At 37.0% G+C, this 19,198-nt stretch overlaps 1 protein-coding gene across 4 annotated transcripts in view; it reads left to right on the top strand.

Moving 5' to 3' along the window:
- The window catches only part of stmA (Protein EFR3 homolog stmA), a 227,380-nt gene that overhangs the window by 101,137 nt on the left and 107,045 nt on the right, over nucleotides 1–19,198 (top strand). For all 4 annotated transcript variants that reach the window (XM_090371261.1, XM_090371260.1, XM_090371258.1 and 1 more), the window contains exon 7: nucleotides 13,060–13,194. In XM_090371261.1, the coding sequence (XP_090227387.1) occupies nucleotides 13,060–13,194 (135 nt within the window). The remainder of the gene's footprint in view (nucleotides 1–13,059; nucleotides 13,195–19,198) is intronic.

The raw sequence follows: 19,198 nt of genomic DNA on the forward strand, positions 1-19,198 counted from the left end.
AAATTGGAGTATGTTTTCTGTATTTTTTGCACTGTGTTATAGTTGAGCAAAAAGTAACATTTTAGCTCATTTTTTTCCATTGCATTAAGAGATGAATCCAAAAAAATTTAAAATAAGAGTAGTCGAGAGTGATTTGACTATTTTATTATTAGTAGTAGTAGTAGTAGCAGCAGCATAAGATGCAAGCTTATAAAGCATTAGCCAAAAAAAAAAAAAAAAAACTCTAATTTGTCTAGAGTCGGAATAAATTCTCCTTGAATTTATTCCAACTGCCCACTTCCACAATGACAGACAAAAATTTGTTCCAACAGGCAATTACTCACTGACCGAAGGCAAATTCCCCCACATCTATGATGCAACCATCCTTCCTCAGTTTGAATTTGTCCCCTTATGTGTAGCAAGAAGAAGAATGTCATCAACATTGAGCTTGATCAGTCCAGTCCATTCAAAGCCTTAAACACTTCAATCAGATCACCTCACAGGTGCATAGTCTCTAGATGCTGCATTTCTCAGAACAGAAGCCTTTCTTGGTAAGACCATCCTTTTGTTCCATTCACCAATCTCATGGCCCTTCTCTGTACCTCTTCGAGCAGATGTACGTCCATCCTAAAATGAGGCCTCCAGACCTGTGTGCAGTACTCACGATGTGGCCTAACCATTGGTACAATGGAATAATCAAATCAAATCGAAGATCCTGTTTATCATTGACAAAATTCCATGAGTTGTACTGGCAGCCTGTCTACATTGCTCGGAGAACTTCATAATCTGATTGCATAATTACCCTCCTCCCAGTCTTTTTCATTTTCCACTACCTTGATTGTAGTGCCACATACTTGGTACTTTTATCTGGGATTACTGCTACCCATACAGTACCTTGCATTTGTCAATGCGAAACTTCAACTGCGATTTCTCAACTTATCTGCCTAATTTTTTTTGACCTTGTTGCAGTAACATACCCTGATACTACTATTAATGACCATGCCAACCTTTTTATCATCTTCAAACTTAGACATTAAGATGGTTGAGTGAGAGAAAGAGTGGTTGTTAATGGATACTGCTCTTCATGGACTAATGTTATTAGTGGAGTCCCTATTCAGTTTGCCAGCAACCTGAGCAGGATTGCTAACTGTTAAACCATCAATGTGATTCAACTGCTGCTTCTGCTGTTAATACAAGTAAAGGAGCTAATACAACCTTGTTGCTTTAAGTCCAATATTTAAAACATGTCATTCATCAAAGTTTTTAAAGATTAAACCCGACACTTCTGTATAATTCAAAAGCTCTTATTAAATAACCTCGGTTAGCTATTTTTTTCTGTACTTTTCTGTGTATAATAGTCATTGTCAATTTTAAAATGTACATTAATTTTAAATGTTTCATTTTAGAAATTGCAAAAATTTCATCCCAGGGACTTTGTATTTATGTGTGCATTTTAAAAAATTGAGATCTTCATCCACAAATTCAGTTTGAGAGAAAATCCTTTTTTTCTTTTTTCTTTTTTTTTTTTTTTTTTTTTTGTCTTTTCTTCTTCAAGAAAAGCAACTTTCGATTTATGAATATAAAATTACCAGAATTTTATTTCAAAATAAATATTTCCCAGGCTGGCTTGTGGCCTTGTAACCATATGAAGTGAAGAGCTAGTGCATTGTTGAGGGTGGAGCCTGCACCACATTACTAGTATGTGTTTCTTTGTTTTCAGTAGACATGAGTAACTGGTCAGCCTAGTATTTGTTCTACAAAAGTGGCTTGTTTCACAAGCAGCTGATGCAGTGTTTGGCTTCTTAGTTTTTTTGAACAACATAAAATTGTTTTTTCCAGCCTAGAGCATTCTACTATTGCACATTCCTTCCAGGAGAAATCTCACACGGAGCTAGTTGACTGTGCTACCATGTCTGTGTTACTAATATTGTCTGATTCTATCTGCCGCTGAAGCCTACTGCAAAATAAAGATAGCTTTATTATACAATATTTTCTTTCATAGTTGATAAGATTGGAATTCTGCAATAACAGATAAGCTCTCTCTTATAACACACTAAGCTTGACACGTACTGATCAAGATATTTATTGATGAAGAAAGAAACTGTGATATGCAAATACATCTTAGGTGACAGAAGAACAATCTTTGACAAAGTAGGCAAGTAAAAAAAAGAAAAAGAACTTCAACAGAAACATTACTGTAGACTCTGGCACTCAAAAACCAAAACTAAATACGAAAGAAATAATAAAATTGTGCATAATGTTTCATTGGGTGGGAGAGGAACTAATACAAAATCCTTATACTAATATTATTCCTACTAGATCAGCAAAACTCCTGGACTAAGTCCCTTCAATGCAAAAGAATTCTACTTCAAACAACAAGTAGATAAGCATAGAACTTTAGGCATTCAAGGATGATACTGGTAAAGCTCCAGAGAAGGTGTAGAAGAAGCTTCTACAAGACTCCAGCAATAGCTTTTAAGATAGTAATTGAACCATATAGAACTGGATTGTGATCTCTGTAGATGACTATATACTTGCAATCTACATACTAGAAAAGAAACCTTCCAGAAGGTAAGATCCACGCTAGTCTCCCATTATAGACTATAGTGGGACAGAGTCTCTCAGACAAACAGGTCTTCAATGGCAAGCCTAGATGCACTGGATTCATTTGAATTATGATCCGTCTGGCTATATACAGGCATACCTCGGTTAACGTTACCTCTGATAACGAAGCCTCGATATAACGAAGTCCACAATTTCAAGCCCCATTTAACATAAAAAAATATTCCAATTTAACGCCAACGCCTGACAATCATCCGATTGGTGACTGACGGCGATTCGTTACGTATTCCCGAGTGCTCCCGAGCTGCGGGCGTGTCTGTTATAACAGTTTTGCACGTCAATAGCTTAATTTAGTTGTTGTTTACATGATTGACGTTGTTTCAGTGTGGCGCATTGCAATAATTGACGTAGGTTCTTTGTAGCATTACATAACGTAGATTTTGCAAATTTTATTGGAAATATTTTTGTTTTAGTTAATTAAAATGTCAGAATCAAAGAAAAGAAAAGCAATTTCTTTGGAAACTAAACTAAACTAAATATCGTACGACGTGTTGAAAGCGGCGAAAGGATTAGCGCAATCAACTTTAACAACCATACTAAGTCAATCAGAAAAAATAAAACAGTCTGCTCAGAATTGTACAGATGTTACAGCGGCAAAATTAACTCGCTTAAGGAATCCAATTTTAGAAAAAATGGAGAAAATGTTAAGTTTGTGGATAGATGATATGTCACAACGTCATATGCCTTTAAGTCAAATGGTGATTCAAGAAAAAGCATTATTTTTGTTTAATCACCTGAAATCTAAACAAACTGAAGAAATTACGGAAACCTTTGGGGCTTCTCGTGGTTGGTTCGAGAAATTTAAAAAACGGGCCAGGATTCATAGTGTAAAATTAACAGGAGAAGCTGCAAGTGCAGATGTTGAAGCTGCAAATAAGTTTCCAGAAAAACTAAAGGAAATAATTGAACGTGAAAATTTTCCACCAAATTTGGTGTTCAATGTTGACGAAAGCGGTTTGTTCTGGAAACGGCTACCAACAAAAAGCTTCATTTCTATTGAAGAAAAATCAGCTGCTGGGTTCAAAGCAGCCAAAGACCGTTTAACGTTACTCTTTGGATCAAATGCCTCTGGCGATTATAAATTAAAATTATTAGTTTACCATTCAGAAAATCCAAGGGCGTTAAAAGGTAACATTAAAATGAATTTACCTGTAATATGGAAAGCAAATAGAAAAGCGTGGGTTACCAAGGAGTTATTTACTGATTGGTTTGTTAACCACTTTTGTCCTGGAGTAAAACGGTATTGTCAAAAAAACAACTTTGAAGAAAAAGCTCTTTTGTTGTTAGACAATGCTCCGGGACATCCTACTGATCTTAACACGTTGGACACATGCATTCCTGTCAAAGTTGTGTTTCTTCCAGCAAACACAACTTCCCTGATTCAACCATTGGATCAGGGAGTAATAGCATCATTTAAAGCTTATTATCTGCGTCGAACTTTAAGCAATTTAACTGAACTAGAGGATAAAGAGGAAATGACAGTTAAAACTTTTTGGAAAAACTACACCATTAAAAACGCAATTGAAAACATTGATAGTTCTTGGAAAGAAGTCACTAAGAAATGCTTAAATGGAGTTTGGCGCAAAATATGGCCAGAAGTTGTACTAGAAGAAGAAAATAACATCCAAGAAATTAGAAATGAAGTTATCCAGATGGCTCAATCAATAGGTTTCGAAAATGTTGATGAAGAGGATGTTAGAAATTTATTGAATGCAGAAGATGATTGTTTTTCAGTGGAAGATTTAGAAAACCTTGTTAGCAACGAAGACAAAGATAATGAAGGCGAAGTTAAAGAAGTTCCTGCCGAAAAAGTGTTAACAACCAAAGATTTAAAAAGGTGCTTAAATGACATTGAAAACGTTTTAAATTTTTTTAATGAAAATGATCCTGATTTAGGAAGAAGTGTTATAGTTAAGCGATTAGTGTTAAATGCAATAACTCCGTATAGGCAATTGTTAAATGAAAGAGAAAAAAAGCATAAACAATCAACGTTAACCTCATATTTTAAAATGTGATTTCACTTTGTGTGTAAGTTGACTGTTTATTTAATAAAACTTTTCTTTGTTGGAAAAAACGCTTTTCATTTTCTTTACGTAGGAACGTATCCCTATTCTGGCCATAGTATTTTTACCTCTGAAAACGAAGTTTCGCTTAACGAAGTAATTTCGTGGAACGCATCCTATTCGTTAATCGAGGTATGCCTGTATATTGACAACTTCATCCCATACATGCCTCCAGGGCCTAGGCCCATACGCACCGATCTGTCTGACTACATGAACTGGATTCCCAAGGAGAGTCACACTCAGGATCTGGAACACTGCTTCTTGTAGAACTACTACACATTGAAGGATCACTCTGCCAACACTCCTTATATGAGAATCTTTGGTGTCATTGCCAACTAGACTGAAAAATATGCCATCTTCAAAACCAAGTTGCTACTAAAGTTGAAGGTTAGGCCTATATTTAGTCATATTGTACAATCAGACATCTGGATGCACATTTTTCTCTTACCATACAGGAAGACTAGCTTATGCACTACAGAAAAACATATGGAAACATATGCAAGTACTTGTGATAAAAATGATACATGATAAATTTGCACCATATAGTATTTTCAAGCATAGAATGAAATGTCTGAACAAAGTGATGAAACTTGAAATTTTTCATGGGTTAGTTGCAGAAGTTCAGACCGAAAAGCAATACTTTTTAAAAACATTTTTCTTTTGGATACAATTCAATCAGACATAGGCATAACATTTCACATTATGCTCATCATGCCAAAACATTTTTTAGATAAACCATTGCCACATTATGCTTTGTATCATCTATCTGGGATTGAAGACAACCTTGGTGCTTTTGACTAAAACAAAATTTATAACTAAAATTTACACATTTCTGGATTTTCTATTGATATTATTTTTTGTAATATTTGTAACATTACAAAATTTAATTTTAATCATAATTCTTTTTTCTCTTCAAGAATTATATATGTTTAGTGATAAGATAAAAAATTAGTGAGTAAAATAAGTGTTAAAAAATGTATATGTTGTATAGTAAAGCATCATATATAGTCATACACTATATATCATCATCATCATCATCAGCCATTTTCAATCCACTGCAGGATGAAGGCCTCTCCAGCAACTTTCCAGTTCCTTCTGTTTTGAGCACTGGCCATCCATTTACTACCCAAAAACTCATGGATTTCATCTATCCATCTCCGCCTTTGTCTTCCAGGTTTTCTTCTAGCTCCTCTTGGGTACCATTCTGTTATTTTCTTAGTCCATCTGTCATCATGTCTTCGAGCTATGTGTCCTGCCCAAGACCATTTTAGTTTTGATAAGAATGTCCTTTACTTGAGTTTGCTGCCTAATCCATGTGTTTCTCTTCTTATCTAACAGTCTGATTCCCAATATAATTCGTTCCAGTCTTCGCTGTGTAGTTCTCAGCTTCTCTTCCATTCTTTTGGTTAGTGCCCAAGTTTCACTTCTATAAGTCATGGCGGTGAGTATACATTGGTTCATTATTTTACATTTCAGACAAACTGGGATATTGCTCTTCAGTATGTGACTATATTTCCTGAATGCTATCCATCCAAAATTTATTCTTCTCTTGACTTCCAGCCATTTATCATTATTACAGCTAATAACTTGTCCCAGATAAGTATATGACTCCACCTTTTAAATTACTGCTCCTTCAATCATTATTTCCCTTTCTGTGGCATATTTGTTCATCATTACTTTTGTTTTAGCCATATTCATCTTTAGTCTAAAATCCTTACTAACTATGCATAACTGATTAAGATTTTCCTCTAATTCTTTGGGATTGCGGCTTATGGTCATCTGCAAATCGTAGATGGTTTAGGTACTCTCCATTCACATTGATTCCTTTCTGCGACCAGTCTAATCTTCTGAAAACTTCCTCAAGGGCAGCAGTAAACAGCTTCATAGGCTGACCAGGCTAGCCGGGTGGGTAAAGTGCCTGCCTGGCAACCCAAAGGTCGCGGGTTCGAATCCAGCCTCGGGCTTGGATCAAAGTACTGCAAAAACCTTGGGAGGTGCATTATGGCTGCAGAAGCCGATGCGTCAACAACTACCAAAAAAAAAAAAAAAAAAAAAAAAACCGGCTTCGAAGATATTGTGTCTCCTTGTCGAACTCCTTTCTTGATTTTAAATTTGCTACTGTCTTTGTCTAGTCTAATAAAGGAGGTAATGTTCTCATATATTTTCTTCAAAATCGCAATATATGGGGTATCTATGCCTTGTCTTTCCAGTGCCCGAAACATTGCCTTATGCTGTATGGAGTCAAATTCCTTTTCATAATCCACAAATGCCAGGCATAATGGTGTTTTATATTCATTTGCTTTCTCCATTAGCTGTGATATTACGTGAAGGTGATCCATAGTTGAGAATCCTGTCCTAAAGCCAGCTTGCTCTTTCGGTTGATTCTCATCAAGTATTCTTTCTAATCTGTTAGTAATGACCCTTGTGAACAACTTGTAGATGTGGGATAACAAGCTAATTGGTCTGTAATTTCCAGTTTCTGATTTATCTCCTTTCTTATGCAGCAAAACTGTGATTGCATTATTACACTCCTTAGGCGCCACACCTTTTCTAATGCATTTTGTGAAGAGCCTTGCCAGTTTTTGTGTTATGTCTCTTCCTCCCAATTTTAACAACTCTGCAGTAACTTCATCTTTCCCCAGAACTTTCTGATTCTTCATTTTCTTCAATGCATATTCTACTTCATCAGGAAGAATATCTGGTATGTTGTATGTGTTGCTAATTTGTGATCCATCTTCCCCACTTCTGGCATCATTCCCTCACTCCTGGCGCATTATAGCCTAAGTTGCTAATGTGCCAATAAAATCCAAATCCAATCCCTCGCTCCTTGTATAATTCTCTATAGTAGTCTTCTGCTATTTATAAGTACACCATCGCTATTCTTCAGTTTAAGTATCATTTGTCTTTCTGTATTACTGCTCATGGCTGCTGATTTAAGTCCTTTGTTTTCCCTTACTTGTTCTACTTTTCTTGTGTTAAATCTTCTTATGTCCTCTCTGAGCCTCTTTCTAATGGCTTTGCATAACTCAGTATACTCAATTTTCTCCTTGTTAGTGTTTATCTTGCTCTTCATTTGTTGCCTTCGGTTCATTGTAACAAGTGTTTCTTGACTAATTTTTTCTTCTTTGGATTTCTTTTTCCCTATAGGTTTCTTGGGCTTTATCACTTTCAGAAAGTTGTAATTTCCTCATCGATATCTTGGTCCTGAGCAGTCTGCAGAAGCTCAAACTTGTTCTTAAGTTCCAATACATACTGCTTTTTCCTCCTCTTCTGTTATCTCAAAGACCTTCATATTATTTACTTGAGTCGGTTTTTTCCTTTCCTTTCGTACATCCATATCAAGTGTGCATCTTACCATTCTGTGATCACTTCCAACATTTACCTTATTCAGGATGGTAACATCATTCACGATATATCTTCTGTTAGTGAGTATGAAGTTGATTTCATTAGTTGTTAATCCATTTGGACTCTTCCATGTCCACTTTCTGTTCACCCTTTTCTTGAAAAAAAGTATTCATTACTGACAATCCTTGAGATTTTGCAAATTCCACAAGTCTTTCACCTCTTTCATTTCTTTCACCAATTCCAAAATTTCCTATAGTTCCCCTTTCTGTGCTGTTTTGTCTTTTTCCAACCTTAGCATTGAATTCCCCCATAATAATAGTGTAGTGGGTTTTCTGCTCATCTAGAAGACTCAATTTCAATCAACCAAAAATCATTTCTTCAACCTCTTCATCATCATGGCTCAATGTTGGTACATAAATCATTATAACCTTTAGCTTGTACCTATTAGAAATCTTGAGTATTAGTCTTGACGCCCTTGGTGATTACTTTTGAATTCCAATATGTTGTTTTTTATATCTTTATGGACCAGAAACCCAACTCCACCTTTGCTCCTTTCACTGTTTCCATTGGTGTACAGCAGATTTCCACGTGACAAACTTATAAGTGATTGATTTCTTCTTGTTGTTTCAGCCAAACTGATGATATTCCATTTCACATTTTCTAGTTCCTTTTCCAGCTCTAATATCCTGTCTTCACCGATTGAGCGATCTTACGTTGTAACAGGCCAAGTTCAGTTTCCATGCATGGCAGCCTGGTCGTACCCAGAGATTCTTAGTACCCTCTGCTTCCACTCTGATCCTCTCGCTGCCGTAAAGGGGGGGGGGGGGAGTGAAAGCCACTGGAGACTGAGGGCTATTTGTTTCATTGTGCTGTGATATGCTGGAGAGTTTAGTCTTTTCCTCTTCACACTGACCAGGCATCTTGAAGAGAACCACTCTACATGTTCGTTGCCACCTGAGTGATGTAACAGGGCTTACCATTGAGAAGGTGTGCATGAGTGGATTTTAAGGAGGCAGGCCAACTGGACTTCTCCTAAATCTTCTGTAATAGAAAGATATTGGATCCATCAGTGTTTTAGACTGAGTGTCTGATAACACACAGAATACCTGTTCCCCCCTAAGCCCCTATATATCACTGTATGCTATATGCAATATTTAGCATTAAATTAACCTGAAATCCATGCTGAAATTGAGCTGAAGTTGGACAAAAAATTTAGAAGGAAATCTGCTGTAGATCCCCATAGTAAAGCATAGGGGTGATTTTTTCTAGAAAAACTCATTTAATTTCGTCTCTTTCTTTACAAAATCTTGCATGTTTACTTATCTCACGCTGATATACTAGGAAACACTTCAATATGTTCTGAAGAATTAAAAAAAAAAAAAAAAAAAAATTTTTTTTTTTTAGTAGATCTGCTGTAATTTAATATGTTCTGGGGGAAAATTTTTATAATTAATAATATTAAGAGCTTTATGAAAGTGATAAATAAGATAAGGGAAAAGAGTTTCCAATGAGTTTGAGGTAGAATTTTCTAATGTTAGAAATAGCAATATTGTTAGCATTGCAAATAGGGGCTGTCCTGATATATTGGGAGAGGATGGTATTAGAGTGAACATTTTTGGAAATAGATAACTAAGAAGATGATGACATGAATTTATATTTCTGTAAAAATCAAGCCCTTATTGATTGGGCATAAGCACACTACTTAGTCCACCTCATCATTTAACCGAAATCTTTGACCAGGTGGTTTGTAGTCAGGAAAGGTGAGGTCTGGACCATATGGTGTGAAATTCTCAGCCACTTGCCATGTAGTCCAGACCTTTCCTTCTCCAACTATCACTTGTTTGGGTGGTTATGATATGTTGTGGTATTGTGTTGTCAAAATGAAGAATTGCTCTATGAGACAAGTTCAGATTATATTTGTTTATTGCCTTCCTTTGGTCTTTGTAACCAATCATACTGAATGCTTCTTTTAAGGAAATTAAAATTTGCATTACACATAAACGTACAACTTAGGAAGGCTTACTGTTTTTTGATTATCCCTACAGTCTTTTGCACTTGACTGCTAATGAAATGAAGCATCTTTCTGTGCCCACTTTGATGGATCTCTGAATTTAGAAACTTTATATATTATATATAATATATATATTTATTTATATATTCCCTTATATTGAATACACATTCAATATAATGGAGTTGAAGGACATGTAAAATGCAGTAACAAATAATTCTGCAGAAGAACACATCACTCTGCATTGTAAAAGCATAATAACTTTTAAGTTTTAGCATTAGTACAGGCATACGATGCAAAAAACAAGCTTATCAGCAAAAAAAAAAAAAAAAAACCTTTCCATTTCACACACCCATCCATTCATTCCAAATGTCTGTCTAGTTGTTCTGCCTTGAATTTATTTAAGCTATCAACTTCCACAATGACAGATGGAAGTTTTGTTCCAGCAATCAACTACCTGCTGGCTAAAGACAAATCTCCACACATCTATTTTATTCTACAACTGTCTTTCCTCAGTTAATGCCGCCTGAGGTTTGTAATCTGAGCAAGAGGAAGAATCCTATCAGCATTGAGCCTGCTCGATCCATTCAAGACCTTATACACCTCAATCATATTGCTTTGCAGGTGCCTAGACTCCAGACACTGCAATTTGCAGAACTTAAGCCTTTCTTCTTAAGAGCACCTTCTCCAGTTCCCCCTCTCCTGTTTTGTTGCCCTTCTCTGTACTCATTCTAGCAACTCTACATCCTTCCTAAAATCAGGCCTCCAGATCCGTAAGCAGTACTCAAGGTGTAGCTTGACCATTGCGGTAATAATCATCTCTTATCCCTGCTCACAAAATCCCTGTATATCATTGACAAAACCCCATGACCTAATCTGGCAGCCTTGCACTGCTCAGAAAACTTCATATCTTACTGCACAATTATCCCCAGGTCTCTTTCATTCTCCACTACACTGAGTGTAACACCACCCAGTTGGTATGTTACTCTGGGGTTACTGTTATCCATATGTAATATTTTGCATTTGTCAATGTTAAACTTTAGTTGCCACTTCTCAGCCCATATGCCCAATGTTTCTAGATCCTCTTGCAGTAGCATACTGTCTTTAGCGTCATTAACAACCCTGCCAACCTTTATATCATCTGCAAAATTTGACATTAAGTCTGATATAGCTTCATTGATAAATACACAAAACAAATGGGCCCAGCACTGAACCCTGGCGGACTCCGCTAAAAACATTAGTCCCTGTACAGCGGTGTCTATTTATTATCACTTTCTGCCGTCTCCCACTCAACCATCCCTTTATCCATTGCAGCAACTTGCCCTTAATGCCATACTGCTCCAATTTGTACAGCAGTCTTCCATGTGCAACAGTATCAAAAGTTTTCCTGAAATCCAAGTATATGATATCAAAAATTGTTTTTTGCATCCAGTTCCTTTGTGACCACGTCATAGTATCCAATCAAAGTGGTAGACAAGACTTCCCCTTAATAAACCCATGCTATGTCTGAACCAGTGACTCCATTATTTTCCCTGGAACAGAAGTCAGACTATTAGGTCTGTAATTACTTGTCACCCTTTGATCCCCTTTGTGAATTGGAGATACATTTGCACATCTCCAGTCTGTAGGGACTTCCCCCTGAGTCCAAGGATGCTCTCATAATTATGACTAAGGGTTTGCTTACTTCCTTTGCCACCTCCTTTAATATAACTGGATAGATCCCATCTACTCTGGTGTCTTTCTTATGTTTAACTTCAACAATTTATCTTCTACTTTGCTCTCAGTTATTACAAAATCATTTAACTCCCTGTTAGAGTTTGATAAACATCTGGCCCTCTCCTCCTTGAATGATATAACATAATTGATCCTAGAATTTCTATGGTTTCATTGTTATGTTAACTTTTTGCACCTTGCTTTTCTCTTTAATTTAATTTTTTTATTTTATTGTATTACTTTGGATGACAGCTAATGGCCTCGGTTTCTTGTAAACAGCCTTTTTAAGCTTTTTTCAAAAAGCCATGATATGAATGGCTAATGTAGTGTAAACACAACTGATTAAAAAGCTGCATATAATGGTTCTTCAAATTTCTATTATAATAGTTTTATGGACTCTCAGATCAGTTTCATAATTCCTACACATTAACATTGTCCATTTGTCTTCATTGTCTGTTTTAAATAAACAATCTGAAATCTCAGTATGGAAGGGTTATATTGATGCTTTTTGTTACATCGACCTGGTAGATTGCTTGCGATCCTTTGATTACTTTTAGTTGGGGTTATACTAGTATTACTATCTGTCGACTATCTTTGCTTATGTTCTGGCAGATGTTCGGGACTACTACCTCCTAAATAATGTTATAATGCTAACAAATCAGAGAATTCTAGCTGCATAAGTTTTAGCTGTATTGACGTTTTACAAATAGGGCTCTGTCTGTGCATGTGTGTGCACATGTGTGCGTGAGAGAGAGAGATAGGAGAGAGACCAGAGGAGTTGATGACTAAGGCACCATGGGCATTAAAACAGTAAATACAGCTTTGTTCATCAAAGTATATAAAGCATATTTTTGTTGGGCTTCCAGACTGGTAGTGCTATTAAAATTTAGAACATGTTATTAAAGGCACCTCCATAGCCAGGTGGGAAGGAGCAGCAGTGCATTAGACTGGGGTTCGAGCCCTTCACCACCAAAAACGGAGGATGCGGAAAGGTCAGGGAATGACCACCGCATATCCCGGAGCAATATGGTCTTAGTTGCTAATTCTCCTAAAAACCAAACAACAAACAACATGTTATTAAATGTATGATTTCAAATAGTGGAAAATTTCAACCTCTGCATTGTTTAAACAATACAGAGGTTGAAATTTTCCACTTTTTTTTCATTCATATTTTCAAGTAAATATTTCAGACAGTTATATTAAGAGTCTCTACACTCCCTATTTCTATGATCTGTGTCTTAAATTATTTTAAATAAAGATCATGATTCAAATGTCTTATTTATATGTTATGCACTGTAGTTGCTAATTGCCATTGTGCATGTTTTTTAGTGGCAGTTTAACAGAAACTCCAGACTCCCCACAAGAAGAAAGTAATCCATGGTCACTTGCTGAAAACTGTTTAAGAGAACTGATGGGTAGAGCTACTTTTGGTCATGTGCGATCTGTGATCCGTCCAGTGCTAAAGTAAGATGATAAATAAAATTTTAACAGCTTTCTATGATATTTTGTTGATGTTTAACAAAGCTGAATAAATGTGTCCTGCCTATACTAGTCTAATGAAGTTGTGGACTGTGATCCATTTTACAGTCTAACTTGTTATTTTACAAAAATATCTCATAATCTTTATTCTGATGTAATTGATCTCATTTTTTAAATTAACAAGCTTTCTTTTAGGTACAATAAAATTCAGTTATAACGAATATTGTTTTAACAAAAATTTCACTAAAACAAAAATATTTCTAAATCCTGGCTGACCCCTCTTATTATTAATTCTTTGTTAAGGCCTTATTTGAATGAAATACTTTTGATAAAAAACAAAAAAATTCAGTGCACGGAATCATTTTCAGAATTTATCTATCTAAAATATATAGGTTTACAAAGAAAGAAATACTTTTTTGGAAAATTACGAATGGTACTGTGAGCCAGTATTGTAAATGTGGCTGTAGGAGCATTCACTTGAAACCAAAAGTGAAAGTTTAGTTTTAAAAGATGTGACAAAGAATTCATTATACAGCCTTTACTCTGATTTTCATCTTTCTAGGTGATTTTGTTTATATATATATTTCCAGTCACATTTTTAAAGCAGAAAATTACAATTTTAATGTACCATGATTGATTCTCACAAATAAAAGCATGGGTGCAGCTAATGTTGGGATGGACTTGACAAAAGATCAGGCACAGGGTAAGAATCAGGCAAGAAGCTGCAGAGCTGACTCTAGCTCAGTATGTGTTGTGCACTTTTTGTGACTGTACATTCACCATTAAGAAGTTTAAAATTTAGATAATCAACCCTATGAAAATATTAGCAAAGTCACATGATGCAAGAAAGCAAGCTTATATAGCATCAGCCAAAAAAAAATGCACACCCTTCTCATTTCACCCATCCACTCACTCCAAATGTTTGTATCTTAAGCTATCGACTTGAATCTTAAGCTATCAACTTTTAACAGGAGAGACTGCTTCTACAGGGATGGAATACACTTAAATAAAAAGGGTGCAAGAATATTTGCTGATGTTATCGAGGCAGTGTTAGGTGGATCGGAAAACTGCTAGCTTGTGGGGATTCACAGACTAAAACGTTAAAAGTACCTGCAGGCAGAGGTGAAGGTGATTCTTGCACAACTTCTATTAAAATAAGTAGCGACCTGGAGCGAGGGGTGCTGGGGGTTTCAGGGACCGATGGCAGTCATCGTGAAACAGGTGGGTATATGGGATGTGTTAGGGTAACTAATAATAAGGATAGGCACATGTAAACTTGAATGTATACCAATGCTAGAAGTAAAATAAATAAATTTGATGAATTTGAAGTGTTGGTCAAGACATCAAAGGTAGATATTGTTGGGATAGCAGGGACGTGGTGTCACACAGATATAAGGAATGCAGAACTGGAATTAGGCCCATACAATGTTATAGGCCTAATGACTCGAATGAGTACAATGAACAATTGTACAGAGAAATAGAGTGGGCTAGTAAATCAGAATGTCTTATAATGGTGGATTTTAACTTCCCAGATATTGACTGGAAATTGTGGGTTGGTCACTCACACACCAGTAAGACTTTTGTGGATTTATTGGACGATTGGTTTCTGCAGAACCATGTTCGAGAGGCAACTAGAGAGGGTAATACTCTTGATCTGGTTATCAGCAGTGATCATTCGTGTATTAAGAATTTGCAGATAAAGGATCCATTGGTGGCAGTGATCACAGTGTACTGATGTGGGATTTACTTAAAGATATAATTACCATCAGGGGTAAAGGAAAGGGTTTTTGCTTCCATAAACGTGAGTACAGTGGTCTCAGACAGTTTTTAAATTCTGTACAGTGGGATCAACTGACGATGTTACCAACAGTAAATTCTAAGTGGGATGCATTCAAGGAATTAATCGTGGATGCTACTAAAAGTTTCATACCTATTAAGAAATATTTTTCAAGGTTTAGGCCTAAATGGTTATCAAATGAACTAATGAGACTCGTGACAGAGAAGAAAAATGCATATAAATTATCAAGCGACTCAGAAGCCTATGGCAGATATTGTTGTTGTTGTTATTTGGTTTTTAGGAGCATTAGCAACTAAGGCCATATTGCTCCGGGGATGTGCGGTGGTCATTCCCTGACCTTTCCGCATCCTCCGTATTTGGTGGTGATGGGCTCGAACCCCGGTCTAATCAAGAAGCGTGTGCTACGCGCTGTTGCTCCTTCCCACCTGGTTACGGAGGCGCCATGGCAGATATAAACTAGTCTGTAATCAAGTCACAAAGGAGGTTAGGCAGGTGAAGGCAGATTATGAGAAATCTTTGGAAAAAGATGTTAAGAAAAACAGCAAGGATTTCTTTACTTATATAAACTCTAAAAGGAAGGGGATGAATCTGATTGGTCCACTTGATATCGATGGTTTGACTGTTGATGATCCTGCTCAGAGAGCAAACAAACTGAATGAGTATTTTGCATATACATTCACACATGAGGAATTATTAAGGTTTGAAAATGACAGAAGGTTATCAAATTGTAGCAGGATACTTAATGATTTTTTAATAACTGAGAGAAAAGTGTAAGAGAAATTGTTGAAGTTAAACATAAGAAAAGCACCTGGGGTGGATGGGATCTATCCAGTTATATTAAAGGAGGTGGCAAAGCAACTAAGCAAACCCTTAGCCATAATTATGAGAACATCCTTGGACTCAGGGGAGGTTCACACGGACTGGAGATGTGCAAATGTATTCCCAATTCACAAAGGGGGATCGAAGGGTCACATGAGTAATTACAGACCAGTTAGTTTAACTTCTGTTCTGGTAAAATAATGGAGTCACTGGTTAAAGATGCATTGCAAGATCATCTAGACAAGACTGCAGCAATAATTCAGACACAGCATGGGTTTGGTAAGGGGAAGTCTTGTCTGACAAATTTGATAGGATATTATGATGTGGTTACAAAGGAACTGGATGCAAAAAATAATTTTGATATCATATATTTGAATTTCAGGAAAGCTTTTGACACTGTTGCACATGGAAGACTATTGTACAAATTGTAGTAGAATGGTATTAAGGGTAAGTTGGATAAAAGGATGGTTGAGTGGGTAAAGACAGGAGGTGGTAATTAATGGGTGCTGCTCTTCGTGGACTAATGTTATTAGTGGAGTCCCACAGGGTTCAGTGTTGGGTCCTCTGTTTTGTATATTTATCAATAATATTGATGAAGGTATATCAGGCTTAGTGTCGAAGTTTGCAGATGATACAAAGGTTGCCAGAGTTGTAAATGACAGTAATGGCAGTGTGCTACTGCAACAGGATCTAGATAATTTGGGCAGATGGGCTAAGAAGCGGAAACTGAAGTTGAACCTTGACAAATGCAAAGTACTGCATATGGGTAGAAGTAACCCCAGAGAAACGTACCAACTGTGTGGTACTTCACTTAGGGTGGTAGAAAATGAAAAAGACCTGGGAGTAATTGTGCAGTCAGATATGAAGTTTTCTGAGCAATGCAGACAGGCTACCAGGGCAGGTAATCGGGTTTTGTCGATGATATATAGGAATTTTGCTAGCAGGGAAAAGGAGGTGATTGTCCCTTTGTATAAAGCAATGGTCAGGCCACGCCTTGAGTACTGCGTACAGGTCTGGAGGCCTCATTTTAGGAAGGATGTAGATTTGCTTGAGCATGTACAGAGAAGGGCAACAAGATTGGGAGGGGAATGAAGGGATCCTCTTACCAAGAGAGGCTTAAGTTCTGCAAATTGCAGTCGCTAGAGACTAGGCACGTGCGCGGTGATCTGATTGAGGTGTATAAGGCCTTGAATGGGTTGAGCACGCTGAATTCTGATGGGATCCTTCCATTTGTTCTGATTACGAACCTAAGGGGGCACAAATGTAGAATAGATGTGCGGAAATTTGCCTTTAGCCAGCGGGTGGTTAATTGCTGGAACAAATTCCATCTGTCGTTGTGGAAGTTGATAGGTTAAATAAATTCAAGGAAGCACTGAACAGGCATTTGGAGGGAATGGTGTGATTTTTTTTTTTTTTTTTTTTTTTTTTTTTGGCTTAAGCTACATAAGCTCATACCCTTGCTTTCTTGCATCACATGCCACTACTACTACTACTTCTTCAACAACAGATGGAAGTTTGTTCCAGAAATCAACCACCCGCTGGCTAAAGGCAAACTTCCGTACATCTATCCTACAACTATCATAAATTTGAATTTATGCCCTCTTTGGCGATTATATCAGCATTGAGCATGCTCAAACCATTCAAGGCGTTATACACCTCAATCAGATCACCTCACAGGTGCCTTGCCTCCAGACACTGTAATTTTCAAAACTTAAGCCTTTCTTCGTAAGAGCAACCCTTTGTTCTATTCACTAATCTTGTCGCCCTTCTCTATACTCGTTCCAAGAGCTCTACATCCTTCTTAAAATGAGGCCTCCAGGTCTGTATACAGTACTAAGGTGTGGCCTGACCATTGCCTTATACAAGGGGGATAATCACCTCCTTATCCCTGCTAGAAAAATTCCTATATATCATTGACAAGACACCATAAGCTACACTTGCAGACCATCTGCATTGCTTAGAAAACTTCATATCTGCCTGCACAATTACCCCCAGGTCCTTTTCGCTCTCTACCACTGTCAGTGTAGTACCACACAGTTGATACATTACTCTTGGGTTATTGCTTCCCATATGCAGTACTTCACATTTGTCAGTGTTAAATTTTAGTTGCCACCTCTCAGCCCACCTGCTCAACTTTTCTATATCCTGTTGCAGCAGCAGCAGCTGCAACAGGATATAGAAAAGTTGAGCCATTAGTGTCATTAAAACCCTTCCAATCTTCGCATCATCCGCAAATTTGGAAATGAATCCTAATATACCATCATCAATATCTTTAATAAATACAGAAAACAACAATGAACCCAACACTGAACCCTGGGGGAACTCCACTAATAACATTAGTCCAAGAAGAGCAGTGTCCATTGATTACCACTCTCTGTCTTCTCCAATTAACCATCCCTTTATCCCTAGCAGCAATTTGCCTCAAATGCCACACTGCTCCAATTTGTGCAGCAGTGTTCCATGTGGAACAGTATAAAAAGCCTTTCTAAGATCCAATTATATGATATCAAAATTATTCTTTGCATCCAGTTCCTTTGTGACCACATCATAGTATCCAATCAAATTGGCCAGACAAGACTTCCCCTTAACAAACCTGTGCGGTGTCCGAGCTATAACTGAAGTGTTGTCTAAATGATTCTGCAATGCTTCTTTAACCAGTGCCTCTATTAATTTTCCCTAACAGGACACGTAATTACGTTTCTCCCCCTTTGATCCTCCTTTGTGGATTTGGGTCACATTTGCACTTCTCCATTCCATGGGTACCTCCCCTGAGTCCAGGGAAGGCTCTCATAATTATGGCTAAGAGTTTGCTTACTTTCTGTGTTGCCTTCTTTAATATAACTGGATAGATCCCATCCACCCAGGTACATTTCTTATGTTTATCATGTTGTTAGGCAAGAATTCAACAGGAAATATTTAAATGCTTTACATAAAATTTTCACATTATCCAGACAACTCTCTGGTAAAGTGTTTGAGTTGGATCCAAATATGGATAGGAACATCATGTTTAGAAGTGAACTTTATCCCTTCTTTGCACCTTATAATGAAATTCACAAAGAATTTTAAAAAGCTATTTCATCTCTTCAAATACCAAGCACTAGCAACCAGTGGAATGCTCAGTTAATTATTTTACACTTTGTGTGTGTGTGTGTGTGTGTGTGTGTGTGTGTGTGTGTGTGTGTGTGTGTGTGTGTGGGGTGTGGTGGCGGTTAAGGTTCATTGCCTGAGTATGAAAGAGTAGTGGTACCGAATTAAAAATTCTGTACGTAGTGTATGACACTTCAAATAGTAATCCACCAAGTATAATGCAGTTTTAATAATGTCTTTGTTTAATTACAGGTCCTAGAGTTGTGTGAATGAGGAAAGACGAAC

The sequence above is a fragment of the Mastigoproctus giganteus genome, chromosome 4 (assembly GCF_048544385.1).
Source record: "Mastigoproctus giganteus isolate SK-2022 chromosome 4, ASM4854438v1, whole genome shotgun sequence".
Classification (NCBI taxonomy): Eukaryota; Metazoa; Arthropoda; class Arachnida; order Uropygi; family Thelyphonidae; genus Mastigoproctus; species Mastigoproctus giganteus.